The 19,673-nt window shown below is 42.9% G+C and overlaps 1 protein-coding gene across 2 annotated transcripts in view; it reads left to right on the top strand.

Moving 5' to 3' along the window:
• The first annotated feature begins 148 nt into the window (after positions 1 to 148).
• Mettl7a (methyltransferase like 7A) overlaps positions 149 to 19,673 on the top strand; it is a 45,199-nt gene continuing 25,674 nt past the window's right edge. Inside the window, exons 1-3 of one of the 2 annotated variants that reach the window (XM_042668723.1) lie at positions 159 to 723; positions 6,976 to 7,234; positions 15,034 to 15,048. In XM_042668723.1, coding sequence (XP_042524657.1) covers positions 226 to 723; positions 6,976 to 7,212 — 735 coding nt within the window. In that variant the 5' untranslated portion in view covers positions 159 to 225 and the 3' untranslated portion in view covers positions 7,213 to 7,234; positions 15,034 to 15,048. Of the gene's footprint in view, positions 724 to 6,975; positions 7,235 to 15,033; positions 15,049 to 19,673 lie in introns of those variants that run through there. The other variant, XM_042668724.1, reaches the window with a different exon arrangement.

Genomic DNA, 19,673 nt, shown 5'->3' with positions numbered 1-19,673 from the left:
TGCGCCTGGTGAAAACTTCAGGGGGAGTCTGCGATCCTGCGCGAGGCTGATTAGTTGGAGTCTTCCCAGCGCGGCGAGCTGATTGGTTCTCCGGGGCTCCGGCCCGGCCAGTGGCTCTGTCGGGGGAGTGGCCCGACGCCCGCCTGGGTAATTAATTCAGAGTCGGGTCTGCAGTTGTTGCTCGGAGACTTGTGTAAGTTTGCGGTGTTGCTCGTGTCCTGAGCCATGGCGCTCGCCATCTTCATCCTTCAGCTGGTCGTCTACATCGTGGCCTTCCCCATGTACTTCCTGCACTTTCTGGGCTTGTGGAGCTGGATATGCAAAAGATGGTTTCCCTACTTCTTGTCGCGGTTCTCGGTGATGTACAACACGCAGATGGCCAGCCGGAAGCAGGAGCTGTTCGGCCACCTGCAGGAGTTTGCGGGGCCCTCGGGGAAGCTGTCCCTGCTGGAGCTGGGCTGCGGCACGGGAACCAACTTCAAGTTCTACCCGCCCGGGTGCAGGGTGACCTGCATCGACCCCAACCCCAACTTCGAGCGGTTCTTGTTCAAGAGCCTTGTGGAGAGCCGCCACCTGCAATTCGAGCGCTTCGTGGTGGCGGCCGGGGAGGACATGCGGGAGGTGGCCGACGGCTCGGTGGACGTGGTGGTCTGCACCCTGGTGCTGTGCTCCGTGCGCAACCCCGAGCAGATTCTCCGAGAGGTGCACAGAGTGCTGCGGCCGGTGAGTGAGACGGGCGAGGCGGGCGGGGAATCAACTGCCTTTGTGGCAGCCCGAGTCCAGGAGGAGAGGCTGGAGCACGTAAGTGGTAGACTAGAGTCTGAGAAGCTACCAAGGGAAGAACTGATGTCTAAATATACAGAAGTGTAAGCTCCCTGCCGCGAAAAAGGTCATGTAATCAAAAGCTGAAGAATGAAAGCAGGGGCTGTACGCATTCACACACGAAGGCGCACTGCCTGTGTGCGTGCATCTGATCGTGCAAAAGAATATTTACTGAAATGAACTCCCGGAAAGGGACACTAGAGGTTTTTCCTTTGGGGCCGTTTATGTTTTCTTCCTCTTGTCGGTTCATTTCTCTGTCTCTGAGAGGGCACCGGGGGCCACACAAATGGAAGGACAAAGGGTGAACAAATGCACTAGACACTATGTGGAAAATGAACTGTACAACTTATGGAAGGCAAAAACAGAGCAAGGGAAGGGGTGACATTGTCCAAAAATAAATGAACTCTTTATCTGACTTATGTAACCCCTCTGTAAATCATCTTTATAACAAACAAACAAACAAAAAGATAAAAACAGTCAGATGCCAGGGGCTCCTTCCTGTTAATCCTAGCCTTCACAGGAGGCTGAGACCTGAGGATCTACAATGGAGGCTAGCTTGGGCAGGAAAGTGTCCATGAATCTCTTTTGTTTCCTATTAACCAGTATAGAACCAGCTATGGTTCAAATAGTAGAGCCCTAGCCTTAACAAAAAAAGCCCAGGAACAGTGCCTAGGCTTTGAGTTCAAGCTTTAGCACCGGCACAAAAATAAAATAAGGGGCTGGAAAGGTGGCTCAGTGGTAGAGTGCCTGCCTTGCATACATGAGGCCCTGGGTTCAATTCCTCAGCACCACATGAGCAGAAAAAACAGGAAGTGGCGCTGTGGCTCAGGTGGTAGAGCACTAACTAGCCTTGAGCCGAAGAGCTGAGGGACAGACCCAGGCCCTGACCTCAGGCCCCACGACTGACAAAAATAAATAAATAAAATAAAATAAAAACGATACAGCGTTTGATAAAGATGATAGACAAAAGGTTAATTCTCCTTGTGCTAATGATTACTAATCAATAAAATTGCTGACGTGTGTGTGTGTGTGTGTGTGTGTGTGTGTGTGTGTGTGTGTGTGTGTGTGTGTGTGTGTGTATGTGTTGGTCCTGCCCAGTCTGGCTATGAACTGTGATCCTCAGATCTCAGCCTCCTGAGTAGCAAGGATTACAGGCATGAGCCCCCAACACCTGGATAGAGTGACAGTTTAAAAAATATCAGTAAGAAAAACAAGATAATCAACATGTAGAAACCAAAATACAAATTATAACCAGTTATACAAAAAAGTGCTCAGATTTCCAGCTAAAGAATGTACTTTAAGGTACCAGTTTTACCTATTCACTCATTGCTAATGTGGTGTGGGAATGGATTTGGGAAACTGAACATCCTGTATACTGGAGGAGGTACCTTCTGAAGGGTCATTTAATACCATCAAAGCTTCAGGTGTACATTGGATATGCACATACATATCCAATAAAAACTTATCCTACAGCCATAAATGTGTAAATTGTGTCCTTATGTCAACATATTTGTTAAACTAGTATTTACATTAGTACACACGGTCAACAGGAGATTGTCTAATTGCCCCTAGTACAAATTCCTTGCAGCTATTTAAAAACAAGAGAGGGGGCTGGTAAGGTGGCTCAGTGGTAAAGCGCTTGCCTTGCATGCCAGAGGCCCTGGGCTCAATTCCTCAGCACCACATAAGAAAAAAGAAAAAAGCTGGAAGTGGCGCTGTGGCTCAAGTGGTAGAGCACTAGCCTTGAGCTGAAGAGCTGAGGGACAGCGCCCAGGCTGAGTTCAGGCCCCACGACCAGACCCAAAACAAAACAAGAGAGGCCTATGTTATTGTGAAAAAGTCCCCAAGAGCAAAGTTAAACCAAAAGGAGCAATAGGAGCACAGAATGTAGGGAGCGAAGTCCTTTGGAGGAGGGGAGGGACAAGGGTGGGAAGATATACATATTTGCATATATGTTAATAAGAATAACAGACAAATATTAACAGTATTATTCTTTTCAATAGAACTGGTTGTATGTGAAAAATAACTTTTCATTTTATGTCTTTCTGTAAAGTCTGAAATTCTTTTTTTTTTTTTTTGGGGGGGGGGGGGGGTCCGGTCGTGGGGCCTGAACTCTGGGCCTGGGCGCTGTCCCTCAGCTCTTCAGCTCAAGGCTAGCGCTCTACCACTTGAGCCACAGCGCCACTTCTGGCTTTTTTCTTTTTGCTTATGTGGTGCTGAGTAATCAAACGCAGGTCCTCAGGCATGCAAGGCAAGCACTCTACCACTGAGCCACCTTCCCAGCCCCAAGTCTGAAATTCTTTATACTTAAAACTCTTCTCTAGGCCCTGGTGACTCATACCTTGTAGTCATAGCTACTAAGGAGCTTGAGATCTGAGGATAACTGTTTAAAGCCAGCCAGGGAAAGAAAATCTGTGAGGCTCTTATCTCCAATTAACCACCAGAAAACCAAAAGCAGAGCTCTGATAAGAGTGCTAGCCTTGAGCAAAAGAGCTCAGGGATAGTGCCAGGCAACAAATTTATGCCCTACAACCGACATAAAAAAACAAAACTCTGATTACTTTTTATTACCTTTGTTATCTTAAAAACAAAACATTAGCTACATGCTAGTAGCTCATGCCTACAATCCTAGCTACTCAGGAAGCTGAGATCTGAGGATCAAGGTTCAAAGCCAATCCCAGGTAGGAAAGTCTATGATATTCTTCTTCCTCTTCTTCCTCCTTTCTTCTTTTTTGCCAGTCCTGGGGCTTGAACTCAGAGCCTGAGCACTGTCTCTGAGCTTCTCTTTGCTCAAGGCTAGCACTCTACCACTTGAGCCACAGCACTACTTCCTGCTTTTTTTGTGTGTATGTGGTACTAAGGAATCGAACCCACCCAAATACAGTTTTCACTGTATTTGATGTTGGTATAATTTGGGGAGGGGAAGGGAAAAAACAAAATGTTTAAATAGGGATACAGGTTGACCCTGTTGAACAATGAACTTTACAATGTAGGTGGGGGGGGGGGGCGGGGAGTGTAGAGTGTAGTTGTGGAGGTGGGAGGGAAGGGATGGTAGGGGAAAAACAAAGGAGGAGGCAATAATGCTTGATAAGAAATATACTCATTACCTTGCTCATGTAACTTAACCCATCTGTACAGTATTTTCACAATAAAAAACATATTAAAAAAAAGAGAATCGAACTCAGGGCTTCATGCATGCTAGGCAAGCAATCACTAAGCCACATTCCCAGCCTTAGACATTCTTTTCTCCAATTAACCACTAAGAAGCCAGAAGGAGAACTATAGCTCAAGTGATACAGTGCCAATCTTGGGCAAAAAAAAAAAACCTCAAGAACAGAACCAAGCTCTTAACTTCAAGCCCAGGAATGGCATACACACACACAAAATCTACTAGATTAAAATGGTTTTGTTCTAAACAGAGCTGATCATGAAGTATGTATATCCTAACACTTCAACTTACAATTCTAGGAAAATGTTCTATGACCCATTTTCTTTTCTTAAAAGTTTTTAAAAAATTTATTAAATCCCGAGAGGTTACAATTCCATAAGTCAGGTTATAAGTATGATCTATGTCACCCCTTTATCATTCTCTCTCCTTTTTCTGCCTCCCACTTCTACTCTCAATTTATATAGTTCAATTTTTACATAATGTACACTGAATATAATGACTGCATTTGTTCACTCTTCCTCCACTTTATTTTCTGATAGATCCTCAAGAGAAAAGTATTCAAGATAGGAGTCATAAGCAAAATATGATCCTGGTCTTTGCCTCAAAGTAGAAAGACAGACTGATTCTCAACCAGGTGTAGTGGTACACTGCTGTAATCAGGAGGTTGAGATAGAAGGATTGGGAGTAAAGCCAGCCCAGATGGGAAAGTCCATAAAACTCTTGTCTCCAATTAATTACCAAAAAGCTGGAAGTGGAGCTGTGCCTCAAGTGGTAGAGCACTAGCTTTGTGCAAAAATATTCAGGGACAGTGCTTAGGTCCTGAGTTCAAGCCCCACGACCATCACACACACACACACACACACACACACACACACACACACACACCCCACTCCCACCCCCCGCCCCCACCCTCACCGATTTTGCCCAATTAAGGATATTAAATATATACATATTTTTTAAAGATAAATATCATTGCTTTGGTAAAGATAGGAAAAAGGTAAAAAAAAAGCCAGTATGGATGAGTGTTTACTGGAAATATCAGTTACTACTTTGAGTCTAAATGTGATGCAATTTTTTCCAAAGGTCAATTCAAAAAATTACTCCAACCCTTTGAAAAAGACCCAGGTCAGTGACTCAGCAATTCCACTGCTAAGCAAATTAATTGTTCAGCAATAATTACAGATGATCACCAAGTCTGATGTATAATGGCTCACTTGGTAGAGTAGCTGCCTAGCAAGCGTAAGTTCAGACCCCAGTACTGCCAAAACAAACTAAAGAATGTTCACTGTAACAGTATTTATGATGGTTAAAAATGGACAGGCCCTGAATGAGAATAACCAACATTATCTTCAGTGGTATGGAATATTGTGTAAAATTTAAGTCATGTTTAGAATATTCAAATACTTAAATAACAAAAAGGTTACAAAACACTATATAGTCTAGTCCAGATTTTACTATATAGTACAATTCAGATTTAGGGAAACAATACAAAGTCATGTGCATACCAAATGTCCTGCTCGCTGGCAGGACAGGAAATGGTGGTGGCATGCCACAAAAACTCAAACATGAGATGCCTTTCAATGCTGGGCCAGCATGTCCAGAGCCCTCAGATCACAGACATGCCACCATGCCCAGCGAGCTCCATGGAACTCTTCAATAAATTACCAAAAGCCATCCCACATCCCGATAAGATGTGACATAAAACTTGGATAAAATGTGACACAACAGCGTCTCCCAGTGGCTCATGCCTGTAATCCTAGCTGAGATCTGAGGATTTTAGTTCAAAGCCAGCCAGGCAAGAAAGTCCATGAGACTCTTCAATAAATTACCAAAAGCCAGAAGTAGAGCTGTGGCTCAAGTGGTAGAGCCCTCGCCTTGAGCTAAAGAAGCTCAGAGACAGCACCCAACCCCTGAGTTCAAACCCTAGGACCCACACAAAAATAAACAAAAAACTTCACTGAACCTAAAACGGCTGACCAAAACAATGTCTTTCGAAGTTTTAATTTTCTCATGACTTCTAATCAGGTTGTCCTAGGAGGCCATATCAGATCAGAAGCTATGCTCATTTTATTTTTTTAAATTTTATTTTTATTGTAAAGGTGATGTACAGAGGGGTTACCGTTATGTAAGCCAGGTAATGAGTACATTTCTTTTTGAACAGTGTCATCTCTTCCCTCATTTCGTCCAGTTTTTCCCCTCCTAATCCCTTTTCCCCATAAGTTATGTAGTTCATTTTCAACACAGTGTCTAGTGAGTATCACTGCTGCATTAGTTCATCCTTTTTCCTTCCATTTCTGTGCTCCCCTGTACCCTCCCCTCACTGCAAATAGATAAACTTAACATAGAAGATAAAAAGAAGTCAAAAATAGCAACACAGAGGAAAAAAAACACCAAAAAGTAAAATAACAAAAAAACCTCATTTCCATTTTTTTAGTTCATTTTGATAAACATATTTTTACATGACCATATACACATAGCTACTGAGCCTTGTGATCCTCTCTTAAGTATATCTTCCTTTGGTCTCACTGAGTGAATGTGTAAATTCTTATTTAATTTATCATGTCCAAGTGTATTTTTTTGTCTTTTACCATCCATTGTGTTTACTTGTAGATTTATAGGTACATTCTAATTACTACAAATGAGGGAAAGCATGCAACCTATGTTTTTTTGGGTCTGGCTTACTTTGCTTCATACAATTTATCCAATTGACCTCAAACCAGGCCACATTAAAGCTCAGTACAACTATGTTCATGGCAGCATTATTTTACCATAGCCAGATGCCCCTCACTGGATGAATGGATCAAGAAAATGTAGTATACATACACAATGGAATTCTGTGCTTACATGAGAAAGAATATTGTCCCATTCATCAGGCAAGGGAAAGACTTGGAAGAAATTATATTAAGTGAAGTAAGCTATGCTCATTTTATAAAACTGTTTTCCCAAAATCAGTGCCCTTCAAATGTTTTTTCTTTCTTTCTCAGGGAGGAGCCTTTTGTTTCATGGAACATGTGGCAGATGAACGTTCTACTTGGAATTACTTCTGGCAACAGGTCCTGGAACCTGCCTGGTTCCTTCTGTTTGATGGGTGCAAACTGACCAGAGAGAGCTGGAAGACCCTGGAGCGCGCCGGCTTCTCTAAGCTGAAACTGCAACATGTCCAGGCCCCACTGTCCTGGACACTGGTGCGGCCCCACATCTACGGCTATGCCGTGAAATAGAGTGTATAATGAATGTGTGTGAGTGGAGGGGAGGGAACAGATGGAGCTGGGTGGGCCAAAGAATGTAAGGCTTCATTCAGTTTTACATTAAAAATATGAATTGGGAGAAAGGGAAATCTTGGTTTTCAGTAAAGATGAATTCATCCTTAAAATTTTCTGTCATATTTTAGCCATTTTTTTGTGTGCTATTTTTAGGGCTTGAATTAAGGACACTAGCCCTTAGGGTTTTTTTTTTTTGTGTGTGTGTTTGTTTTTTCTCAAAGCTGGCACTCTGCCACTTGAACCACACCTCCACTTCTGGCTTTTTGCTGTTTTATTTTGGAAATAAAGCCTTGGACTTTCCTGCCCAGGCTGGCTTCCAATCAGGATCTTCAGATCTCAGCTTCCTGAGCAGCTAGAATTACAGGTGTGACCACCAATGCCCAGCTCTAGTCACTTTTTTTTTTTTTTTTGTCAGTTGTGGGGTCTGAACTCTGGGCCTGGGCGCTGTCCCTCAGCTCTTCAGCTCAAGGCTAGCGCTCTACCACTTGAGCCACAGCGCCACATCCGGCTTTTCTGCCTATGTGGAGCTGAGGAATTAAACCCAGGGCCTCATGCATGTAAAGCAAGCACGCTACCACTGAGCCACCTTCCCAGCCCCTTCCCAGCCCCTCTAGTCACTTTTTAAAACTGTTTCCCATAAAATCAAAGCCAACCCAAAACATACCTTCAAAGGAAACAGTGGTCTAAAATTGAAGACTATTGCCTCCAAACCTTTAGTGACCTGGAAATTTTCCCAGTTCTCTTAAATTGCTACTTAAATCAAAGTTTTGTTTGTCTTATGAGACAGTGTCTTGCCTTGAAGCTCCTACTAGCCTTGAATTTCTATGTAGTTCAGGCTGGTCTGCAACTCCTGCCTCAGCCTTCTGAATTCTGGGATTACAGGTATGCATCTCCATGCCTGTTTTTTCCTCAACGGATTTTAACTTCTCCTCTTTAAGAGGTTAGTGATAAGAAGCAGTTAAACCACTTCAAAACAAAACTTTGAAAAAAGAAGCATTTATAAAGAAACACTAGTGAATTGAAACTCCAAGTCTAAACACAGTTTTTCTGAAAGAGAGAGAAGTCTAAACCTATTTACTATTCTGAGTGTCTCTGGCTTGTCTTTTAGAATTAACATGCCAAGCCATGCAGCTTTCTGTCTTGCCCCACCAAAGTTTGTTCTCCTGAATTGCAGTCCTCTATCCTTGAAGGCTGTACTGACATGAGTATAACCATAAAACTATATATGAGGCAATTAACATTCTTAGTTTCAGTTCTTTATTATCTAGCACACACTTTGCTAACTGTAGTAGATTATAGTCAAGGAAAGAACCCACTGTAAAATAGGAAAAGCTTGTGCAACTAGGTTCCCTACATAAGTACTCCTTAAAAGCAATTCATGAGTCTATAAAGAAGCAGTCAAGTGGATTATTTGTGATCAAATTCTACTCTTGTCCCAAGATGGCTTGTTTTTTGCAACTATAGAAAAATGGTGAAAAACATCAGAAGTGCATTGAATATAAAAGTACAGGTGGGCCAGAGGATTTAATAGGATTTCAGCAATAGTTTTTGTGTGGCTTAACAAATGCAGTATATTTTCTGAGATGATTTGTACAGAAGTACTATTTTAAATGTCAAATCAACCCAAAAATTCATATTCACTTCAGAAATGGAAATAAAGAAATAGTTTATATCTTTGCCAGCTTGGCTCCATGTTTGTCAATGTCTCTGAGAAACCTTACCTTCATGATGGAAAATTATTACACATTTACAGATTTTTTTCTAGTAGATTTGGTCCTTAGAAGGACCAAAATTAAAAAAAAATTTTTTTGTTACTGTATGTTAGTTGTACAAGGGAGTTTTTCCACATATGCATCCAATGTACTCATCAACCTCACCCCCCATCACTCTCCCTTACCCCCCTTCTTAAAACAATCCCAACTGCTTTTTATCATTCTATTTTCATACATACATATGAAACACTTGCATCATTTCGCTCTCATTCGCCCTCTGAAAAGGTTTTGAAAGGTTTAAGTGCAGAGATGCCATCTGTGAAATCCTCAGGGCAAGAAGGACGCAATGTTCCATCTTTCCAACATGAAAACGGTTATTGGTGTAGTGCAGCTGGGTGCTCTCTACAGGCTCTTGAACACTGTTGAATGAATTTGCCTCCTCTAGTCTCCCAGACCAGAAACCTCCTTTATCTACCCTTTTCATTTACAGGATTTACGTCAGGATAGTCACCAAGACATATGAAAGGGCACAGGTGAAAATCACCACGCTGGAAGATAATACTGAAGAGCTAGGCACATTCTAACTCATGTCCTCTTCTCTAAATATACTCACTTTTGACAGAGAAAACTGAGGAACAGATAAAGAAATGAACATTCGTACCATTTTTCCACAAGCTACTGAACAAATTTTACAAGTCCCAATTCCTAAAACTACAAAATCTGCTTAACAGTCATTGCTGCCATGTTATCTTACAGCTTTCTTTCTCTGGCCCTTGAGAACACGTACCAAGACAATTCTAAGAATCCCAGGAAGTAGCCGGGCGCTGGTGGCTCACGCCTGTAATCCTAGCTACTCAGGAGGCTGAGATCTGAGGATCGCGCGCGGTTCAAAGCCAGCCCAGGCAGGAGAGACCATGAGACTCCTATCTCCAATAAACCACCAGAAAACCGGAAGTGGCGCTGTAGCTCAAGTGGTAGAGCGCTCACCTTGAGCTGAAGAGCTGAGGGACAGCGCCCAGGCCCAGAGTTCAAGCCCCAGGACCGACAAAAAAAAAAAAAAAGAATCCCAGGAAGTGACTTAAACCTGTACAAAATGGAAACAGTAACAAAAGAGCAAATCAATCAGTACAGTGGCTCCTACTGTATAATTCAGAGGCTGAGATTGAGAGGACAGTGCTGTGTGCCCGTCATCCTAGCTATATGGGAAGGGTAGGTGGAAGAGCATGATCTAGATATAGACCTGGACATAAAATAAGGCCCTGTTTGAAAATAATGAAAGAAAAGTGGGCTGAGAGAATGGCTCAATTGGTGAAGCACCTTCCTAGGAAGCCTAAGGGCCAGAGTTCAAAGCCAGTATGAGAGAGGGGATGGATGGTGAGTAGGGGGGAGAGAAAGGAGAGAAGAGGGAGAAAGAGAGAGGAAGAAGGAAGAGGGAGAGAGGGAAGGAAGAGTGAGAGAGAGGAAATATGTCCAATGGCTTTCAGGTCCTGTTTGGTTAGCATTCTATTGATTTCTTTTCTCTCTTTGTCAGTCGTGGGGCTTGAACTCTGGGCCTAGGCATTATACCTCAGCTCTTCACTCAAGGTGAGCACTCTACCGCTTGAGCCACAACACCACTTCCCAATTTCTGAGTGGTTTATTGGAGATAAGAGTCTCATGGACTTTCCTGCGCGGGCTGGCTCAGAGCCTCGATCTTCAGATCTCCTGAGTAGCTAGGATTACAGGCGTGATATTCAGAGGGGTCGCAGTTACATGTCAGGGAAAGAGGACATTTCTTAGCCAGGTGCTGGTTCCGCAGCTCACGCCTGTAATCCTAGCTACTCGGGGGCTGAGACCTGAGGATCGCAGTTGGAAACCACCCTGGGCAGGAAAGTCTGTGAGACTCTTATCTCCAGTTAACCACCAAAAAACTAGAAGTAGAGCTATAGGTTAAAGTGGTAGAGTGCTAGCCTTGAACATAAAAGCTTAGGGACAGCACCCAGGACCTGAGTTTAAGCTCCATGATGGACACCCCCCCCCCCAAAAAAAAAAAGAGTACAATTCTTTTTGGACAATGTCACTCCTTCCCTATCTTCCAGATTTTCCTTCCTTCCTATCCCCATCCACAAGTTCTTTTTCTTTTTTTTGTCATTGTGGGACCTGAGCTCTGGGTCTGGGCACTGTCCCTCTGCTCTTCAGCTCAAGGCTAGCGCTCTACCACTTGAGCCACAGCGCCACTTCTGGCTTTTTCTTTTTATGTGATGCTAAGGAATCAAACCCAGGGTCTCCTGCATGCAAGGCAAACACTCTACCACTGAGCCACCTTCCCAGCCCCACACAAGTTCTATAGTTCATGTTCAACATAGTACCAAGTGATTCTACTGAATCACAAAAATCTCAACCCAAGCAGGCTTACACTGGTAAAAAAACTTAACTCACTCAAATTAGTGAAAAGCATTGGGGAAGCAAGCTTCAGGCAAGACTGAACAGGACTTGTGGAATATCATCAGAAACGAGACACTTCAGAGTCATTTCTGCCCTCCTGTTTGTCCTGCTGGGAAACACGTGGGCAAAAGAGGTTTCAATCTTCATGCTTCCAGGGCCCAAAGCCAGCTGGAAAGAGGAAGATCCAAGTCTTCACCAAGTCTAAACATGCCATGACTAGCAATACAGGGACATAAGTCTTACCCTGAACCAACCTTTATGGTAGCATAGCAGGTATAGATCATGCTGACTGTCTACTAGGTCACAGAGCTTCCTCCCTGAGGCTGAGTACATAGACTGAGACAAAGTAAGTAAGTCATTTGTATATTTCGCATCACAGGGTCTATGATGGAAATGAGTCTGGGAAAGCAAAGGCAATTAAGTCTATTCAAAGATTGTAAGCAGAGGCACAGCAAAGGCATTTTGAGCAGATGGTGCTGATTGGAGGTCACATGACTCAGAAAAAGTTGGCTTTTATTGGTGAGATGAAAATAAAAGACAAAAGGCAACACTGGCTTTGGCTCTAAAGTGATCTAGATCCATCCTTGCTATAAGAGGGGTTAAAATATATGAGGACAGCATATCTTATTTAGGTTGCATATTGGTTAAGTTTTTAAGTGTCCAATAAAACAGCAAGTATATACTTGAAAAAGTGGAGATTGGGGAATGGAGTTTGATCCAGGTACATTATAGGTATTTATGTAAATGTCAGATTGAAACACCCTCCTTACAACTAACTAATAATATGTTAATAAAAATTCTCAAACATACAAACAGCAGGTATAAGCTGGGTGTTGGTGGCTCATATTTCTAATTCTAGCTATCAGGAGGCTGAGATCTGAGGATGGTGGTTAGAAGCCAAACCAGGCAGGAAAGCCTATAAGACTCATGTCTAATTAACCACCAAAACCATGAAGTGGTGCTGTGGCTCAAGTGGTAGAGTGCCAGCTTTGAGAAAAGAACTAAGGAACAGATTAAACCTCAGTACCTGCACACACACAAAACAAAAGGAAACAAAACACCAGTAAGTACAAAAGATTTTTTGACCTTTTTTCTATTTCTCAAAAGCAGACGAAATTCCCATGTGAAAGACAGCCTTCCTCTACTAGAAAGGTACAATATCCTCAAGAAGAAGAAAGTTAAAACTAGAGGAACTAAGTACAAACAACTTTTGTTTTGTTCATCATGGGGTTTGAACTCAGGGTCTGGGTACTGTCTCTGTGCTCTTTTGCCCAAGGCTAGTGCTCTACCACTTTGAGCCAGAAGTGGTACTTTCTGGGTTTCTGGTGGTTAGATGGAGATAAAAGTCTCCTACCTAGGGTGGCTTTGAACCATGATCCTCAGATCTCAGCCTCCTGAATTACAGGTGTAAGCCACTGGCACCTGGCTAAGCAACAATTGTTAAACAGACTTTTATCTTCCCAGCTGATTGGAACCCAGTCTTATGACATTGTCCCAGGTTACTATTCTGTCCAATCAGTATAAAGTTATAGCTGCTAATCATAACTTCAGTTCTCTTATCTCTGTGAGGGCTCCCTCCATGCCCATCCAACGTGTACTATGCTTTTCTCCTATTAATCTATGCTATGTCCATTTAATTCCCAAACCCAGATGGGACTCTAGGAAGATGGAGGTGGCACTGTTCAGTTCCTAAAGTGTCATGACTTTTTTTTTTTTGGTCAGTCGTTGGGCCTGAACTTTAGGCCTGGGCACTGTCTTTCAGCTCTTCAGCTCAAGACTAGTGCTCTATCACTTGAGCCACAGTTCCACTTCCAGCCTTTTCTGTTTATGTGGTGCTGAGGAATCAAACCCAGGGCCTCATGCATGCAAGGCAAGCACATTACCACTAAGCCACCTTTCCAGCGCTTTTTGGTTTCTTTTTTATGCTGGCACTGGATCTTGAAATCAGGGTTTGGATGATGTCCCGTAACTTTTTCACTCCAGGCTGATGTTCTACCACTTGAACCACACTCCACTTCTGGCTTTTGGGTGGTTAATTAGAAATTAAGAATCTCATGAACTTTCCTACCCAGGCTAGCTGTGAACAGTGAGCCTCAGGTTTCAGCCTCCCGAGTAGCTGGGATTATAGGCATGAGACACTAGTCTTAGACAAATTATTTCTCTAGCTTCATCTGTAACTGGTATGATATCTACATAAGTTTATAATGAGGAGAAAGGAAGTGATAACACCCAGGCATTTAAAAATGTTCACGTTGACATTTTTCCCCTGCCCTGGTGCTAGAGCATTTGTGCATGCTAAGAAAGCACTACTCTACCATTGAACTGACCCCCAAACTATTATTTTTTCCCTTTATGTTTTGTTCTGCCTTTTTTTTTGAAGCAAGCTTTCATTATGCTCCAGGCTAGTCTTGAACTCACTATACAGCTCAGATTGGCCTTGAATTCATGATCCTCCTTCCTCAGTCTGAGTGCTAGAATTACAGGCCTATGCTACCATGCCCAGTCAATTTTTATTTAACTGATGCATAATATCAAGCACCTATTGTGTACTATGCTCTTGGTACTTGGAATAGAGTTCTGGCTAAACTAGACCTGGTCCCTGTACTCAGGGAGCAATTATAATAAAGGCTATCTTTGAGAGAAACAAAAAAACACCGGGTACCAGAGACTATCCCTCTGCCTAAGGGGAGGAGATCAGATGCCTCCTTGTGAAAGTGACTTCCAGCTGAATACCAAAGGTTGAGTGAAGCTGAATGAAACTCTTTGTGTGCCACAACTGAACTGAACAAAAGGAGAAAGTTACAAGTTGAAGAAACTAAAAGCAAGCAAGCTGGTTTAGGCACCAGAGCCTGGAGAGCAAGTCTGAGCTACTACTTCCACTTGTTGCTTCTGAGATCTTAAGACCCTAGGCCCATACCAACTTTCATTTAGTGGATACCATCTCCCCTCAAAACTAAGATTTCTTACATTTATCCTAAAATTTGTCTATTCCTAATTTATTTTATTCCTAAGTATTATTTCCTCTGAATTCCTACATGTTTCATACTTGAACAGAAAAGGTAGCAAATATTACACAATAGTTCCTTCTGTACTTTTGATTTTAAGTGAGCCTGCCCCTTGGTGTTGCTTTGAAAAAACACAGCACTTAACTGAAATTCAATTCTTGTTTGTCTATTAAAGGACGAGACAGTGCAGTGTTAACAAAAGTAAAAGAAAAGTATGTGGTATCACTTCATCTCAATCTTTAAGCCAAAAGCACTCAGGTTACATTAAGGAATTCTAAGAGCTTGGCCCCAGTGACCCATGCCTATGATCTAAGCTATTCAAGATTCAAGCTGAGATCTGAGGATAGCAGTTTGAAGCAAGCCCTGAGCAGGAAAGTCCATGAGACTCTTATCTCCAATTAAACATCAAAAAAGCTGGAAGTGGAGCTGTGGCTCAAGTGGTTGAGCACTAGCCTTGAGTGAAAAGCTCAGGGTCAGTGCCCAGGCTCAGAGCCCCAAACTGGCACAGAAGAGGAGAGAAAGAGAGGAGATACAAAGAGGAGAGGGAGAGAGGAGAGAAAAAAGAAAGGAGGGTAAGGAGAAAGAGAGAGGAAAGAGAGGAGAGGAGAGGAAAGAGGGGAGGAGAGGAAAGAGGAAAGGGGAGAGGAGGAGAAGGGGAGAGAAGAGAGGGTGAGAGGGTGAGGAAGGAAGGGAGGGAGGAGAAAAATCACAAAATTTCTCTCTTGAGCTATGGAATCATTGGCTAGCCCAATGTCAGCGAACAGAGGCAGAGTTCATGTTGATGAAGAATGAAGGAAATGAGAAAGTCAGTGCATCTAATTTATAGTTCAGGATAAAACAAGCAAGACGAAGATCAAGAAAGATATTCTTTTGTCTGAATGAAAATACTTGGGAGCCTAGAATACATATACATAGCAACTAACAAAATTGGCATTCAAAATTTACCATTTCTTGGGAATATAAATACATATAACCAGTATGGAAATCAATATGGAGGTTCATCATTAAAAATAGAACTACCTGGGGCTGGGAAGGTGGCTCAGTGGTAGAGCGCTTACCTTGCATGCCTGAGGCCCTGGGTTCAATTCCTCAGCACCACATAAGAAAAAAGCCGGAAGTGGCGCTGTGGCTCAAGTGGTAGAGCTCTAGCCTTGAGCTGAAGAGCTGAGGGACAGTGCCTAGGCCCAGAGTTCAGGCCCCACGACCAGACCCCCCCCCCAAAAAAAAAAAAAGAACTACCTCATGATCTTGCTATATCACTTTTGGGCATACATCTGAAAAAATGCAAGTCAATGTACAATAGAGACGCACAACACAAGCATTATATCTCAGCCCTATTCACAATAGCCAAACAGTGCAATCAGCCCAGGTGCCCAACACCTAAAGAATGGATAAAGAAAATGTGGTGGGCTAGGAAGGTGGCTCAGTGGTAGAGTGCTTGCCTCTCATGCATGAGGCCCTGGGTTCGATTCCTCAGCACCACATAAACAGAAAAAGCTGTAACTGGCATTGTGGCCCAAGTGGTAGAGCACTCATCTGGAGCTGAAGAGCTCAGGGACAGCACCTAGGCTCAGAGTTCACCCACACTGACCAAAAAAAAAAAAAGAAAGAAAGAAATGGAAAGTGAAGAGACATATTTGACATTGTTAAAGATTTGACCGTGCCTTGGTTTTACATCCCAATATTACAAACAAACCACAAGCAAATAAAAGCAAAAACTCACTAAAGATCTGAAAAAGAAGGCAGTAACTTGAGGAGAAAGCAAACTGTTTTTTGACATGCTATTTTTCTTTTTGTCGGTCATGGGGCTTGAACTCTGGGCTTGGGCACTGTCCCTGTGCTCTTCAGCTCAAGGCAAGCGCTCACTTGAGCCATAGCGCCACTTCCAATTTTTCAAGTGGTTTATTGGAGATAAGAGTCTTACAGACTTTCCTGCCCAGGCTGGCTTTGAACTGCGATCCTCAGATGTCAGCCTCCTGAGTAGATAGGATTATAGGTGTGAGCCACCGGTGCCCAGTTTGACATGCTATTTTGTCTTTACCAAAAAAAGGATCTTAGATGTTTTAACCCAGGGAAGAAATTCTCAGAAAGGTGACATGCAAAAGTGAGAGAATTTGCAGAAGATTTGGAAGAAAAGAACCCAGAGCCCTTGGCTAGTGTTTCAGACACTGGGGGGAGACCTCATCCTTAGTCAAGAGAGGGCAATCTGTAAAGCTCGTCTATTTCCAGTCCTATTCGATGGTTTTGTTCTTCCTGTGAAATGAGTAGTTATTTGCTATGAGGGAGGAGTGTAGAGATGTGATAGAATGACTTGAGTTGGACTTTTGTGGCATCTGAAGGTAATTTACAAGATTTCTAGGCACCACCTGAGAATGGAAACAAAAGGAGCCAAAAGCTGGGATCATTTACATTTTTGGCCAAGGTTAACTGATGCCAAGACCAGCTGTAAGGAGGATTGTTAAGACAGTGCCCTGTCAGCCAAAAGCTGAGAGTGAAGTGGGTGGAGACAGATAAATCCCTCAACAACTTGAGTGCCTTAGTAAGGTGGGAGGATAGTTGGGGGGAGGGGAGCAGAAGCAGGTAGAAGGCCCCTAAAAGGCACACTGTGAATTCAGAGTTGTTGTTTTTTTTTTTTTTTGGTCAGCCATGTGGCTTGAACTCTGGGCCTAGACACTGTCCCTCAGCTCTTCAGCTCAAGGCAAGCACTCTACCACTTGAGCCACAGTGCCACTTCCAGTTTTCTGGTGGTTTATTGGAGATAAGAGTCTCACGGACTTTTCCTGCTCGAGCTGGCTTTGAGCTGTGATCCTCAGATCTCAGCTTCCTAAATAGCTAGGATTACAGGGTGAGTCACTGGCCCCTGGCTTTTTTTTTTTTTTTTTGAGAAGATAACTTAGGAGATGTTTTAGAGAAGTGGCAAATTGTAGCTAATCAGAGAAGATATGTGCATTCTTAAGAGAAAGAGCGATTTTATTTGTTAGGTTTTTGTTTTTGGCCGGTCATGGCGCCTACCACTTGAGCCATAGTGCCACTTCTGGCTTTTTCTGCTTATGTGGTGCTGAGGAATCGACACCAAGGCCTCATGCATGCAAGGCAAGCACTCTACCACTGAGCCACATTCCCAGCCCTGAAAGAGTGATTTTGGAAATAGCACAAGTGCAATGTGTGGATGTCAACGAGGGATGAGTGGCTTGTGGAAGAGGGTTGTGGAAGAGCGGTGGGACTTGAGGCACCAGACTAGTTTCCTTCCATTTAAAATATTTGGTCAGATGGGTTAAGCATAGAATCATTTATCTTTGTAAATATTTAAATGTGTGTTGTTTATTTAAACATCTCATTGCTGGCTTGTGTTTTTTTTTTTTTTTTTGCTAGTACTGGGTCATGGGCTAGGGGCCTCCATGTCTCAACTTTCTTGCTCACAGCTGGAACTCTTAACACTTGAGCCATACCTCCAGTCTGGCTTTTTGTTAATTGGAGATAAAATCTTGCAAAATTTTCTGCCCTCCAGGTCTGTTTCTAAGTAGCTAGGCTTACAGGTATGAGTTTGTTTTTTTGCCAGTCCTAGGGCTTGAACTTGGCCTAGGCACTGTCCCTGAGCTTCTTTTGCTCAATGCTAGCACTCTACCACTTGAGCCACAGCACCACTTATTTCTGGCTTTTTTTTTTTTTGGGTCCGGTCCTGGGGCCTGAACTCTGGGCCTGGGCGCTGCTGCCCTCAGCTCTTCAGCTCAAGGCTAGCACTTGAGCCACAGTGCCATTTCCGGCTTTTTCCTTTTTGCTTATGTGGTGCTGAGGAATCGAACCCAGGGCCTCATGCATGCAAGGCAAGCGCTCTACCATTGAGCCACCTTCCTAGCCCCTTACTTCTAGCTTTATATGTGTATGTGGTACTGAGAAATCAAACCCAGGGCTTCATGCATGCTAGGCAAGCACTCTACCCCTAACCCACATTCCCAGCCCCAATGTGAGCTTTTATTAAAATTAAGATTTTTAATTAGCATACATCAGTTGACAAGGGAGATTTCATTGCAACATTTACATACATACAATTAAATCTCATCAACCTTACCGGCATCAAGCTCCCATTTTCCCTCTCTTTTCTTAAAATAATTCCAACAGGTTTAATTTTTTTTTGGGGGGGGGTCTGGTTGTGGGGCCTGAACTCTGGGCCTGGGCACTGTCCCTCAGCTCTTCAGCTCAAGGCTAGCGCTCTACCACTTGAGCCACAGCACCACTTCTGGCTTTTGTTTCTTTTTGCTTATGTGGTGCTGAGGAATCAAACCCAGGGCTTCATGCATGCAAGACAAGTGCTCTACCACTGAGCCACCTTCCCAGCCCCCAGGTTTAATTTTTATGTGTGTGTGCCAAGTACTCTGATAATATTTCCCATTTCACTTTCCTGTCATTCCTTTTTATGTTTTAATCAAGAAGGATAACCCCCTCTATTGTTCTCTTTTCCCATACTTGCTTTCTTAAACAACTGATTTTAGATTTTTTAGCTCCAAACTTTGATGGGCAATAAACTTGAAAAGCTCTTCCTGTTGGATTAGAGATAATCGTCTGTTCCCATAACCTGAGAAGTGGGATCAAGTGTGAGCTTGTTCTGATGCTTTTCAGCCTCATACTAGCTGCTTAGCTTGACGAGTAAAATGGGAAGGAAAAGTAAAATAGGAAGGAAGATTAGAGGGATTTAGCATACCACGTTTGTATCTATGAGCTGTCTTTGTAGAAGCTGTTTGTAGCTAATGAAGTAAGCAGATTTTATGAGAGTGCTCAAGTTCATTAGATGGAAAAGAGATAAACTTGTGTTTTGCCAAACTGATTTTCTGGGATACTTAAAAAAAGATGCCAACATTACAGAGTGCATTCAGGTATTGAGTAAATAAATGACCGCATAAATATGTATAATTACTGTTTAAATAATAAAATATACTTAAAGATAAAATGTTGCATAACCCTGCCTCGAAATTTTTAGAAAATGTATAATCTTCACATGATTGAATTCCACAGTTAATTGGTAGAAGTAAAATATCTTTTATAATTAAAAAGATAGGTATCATTCCGCTCTTATCATTACTCAACTTTTTTTTTGTTTCTTTGTTTTGGGTCCAGTCGTGGGCCTGAACTCTGTGCCTGGGCGCTGTCCCTCAGCTCTTCACCTCAAGGCTAGCGTTCTACCACTTGAGCCACAGCGCCACTTCTGGCTTTTTTCCCCTGCATATGTGGTGCTGAGGAATTGAACCCAGGGCCTTATGCATGCAAGGCAAGCGCTCTACCA

The sequence above is a fragment of the Dipodomys spectabilis genome, unplaced genomic scaffold, assembly GCF_019054845.1.
Source record: "Dipodomys spectabilis isolate Male_0828 unplaced genomic scaffold, ASM1905484v1 ptg000477l, whole genome shotgun sequence".
Classification (NCBI taxonomy): Eukaryota; Metazoa; Chordata; class Mammalia; order Rodentia; family Heteromyidae; genus Dipodomys; species Dipodomys spectabilis.
The sequence above is the reverse complement of the archived record's forward strand: the minus strand, read 5'-3'. Positions and strand labels throughout refer to the sequence as shown.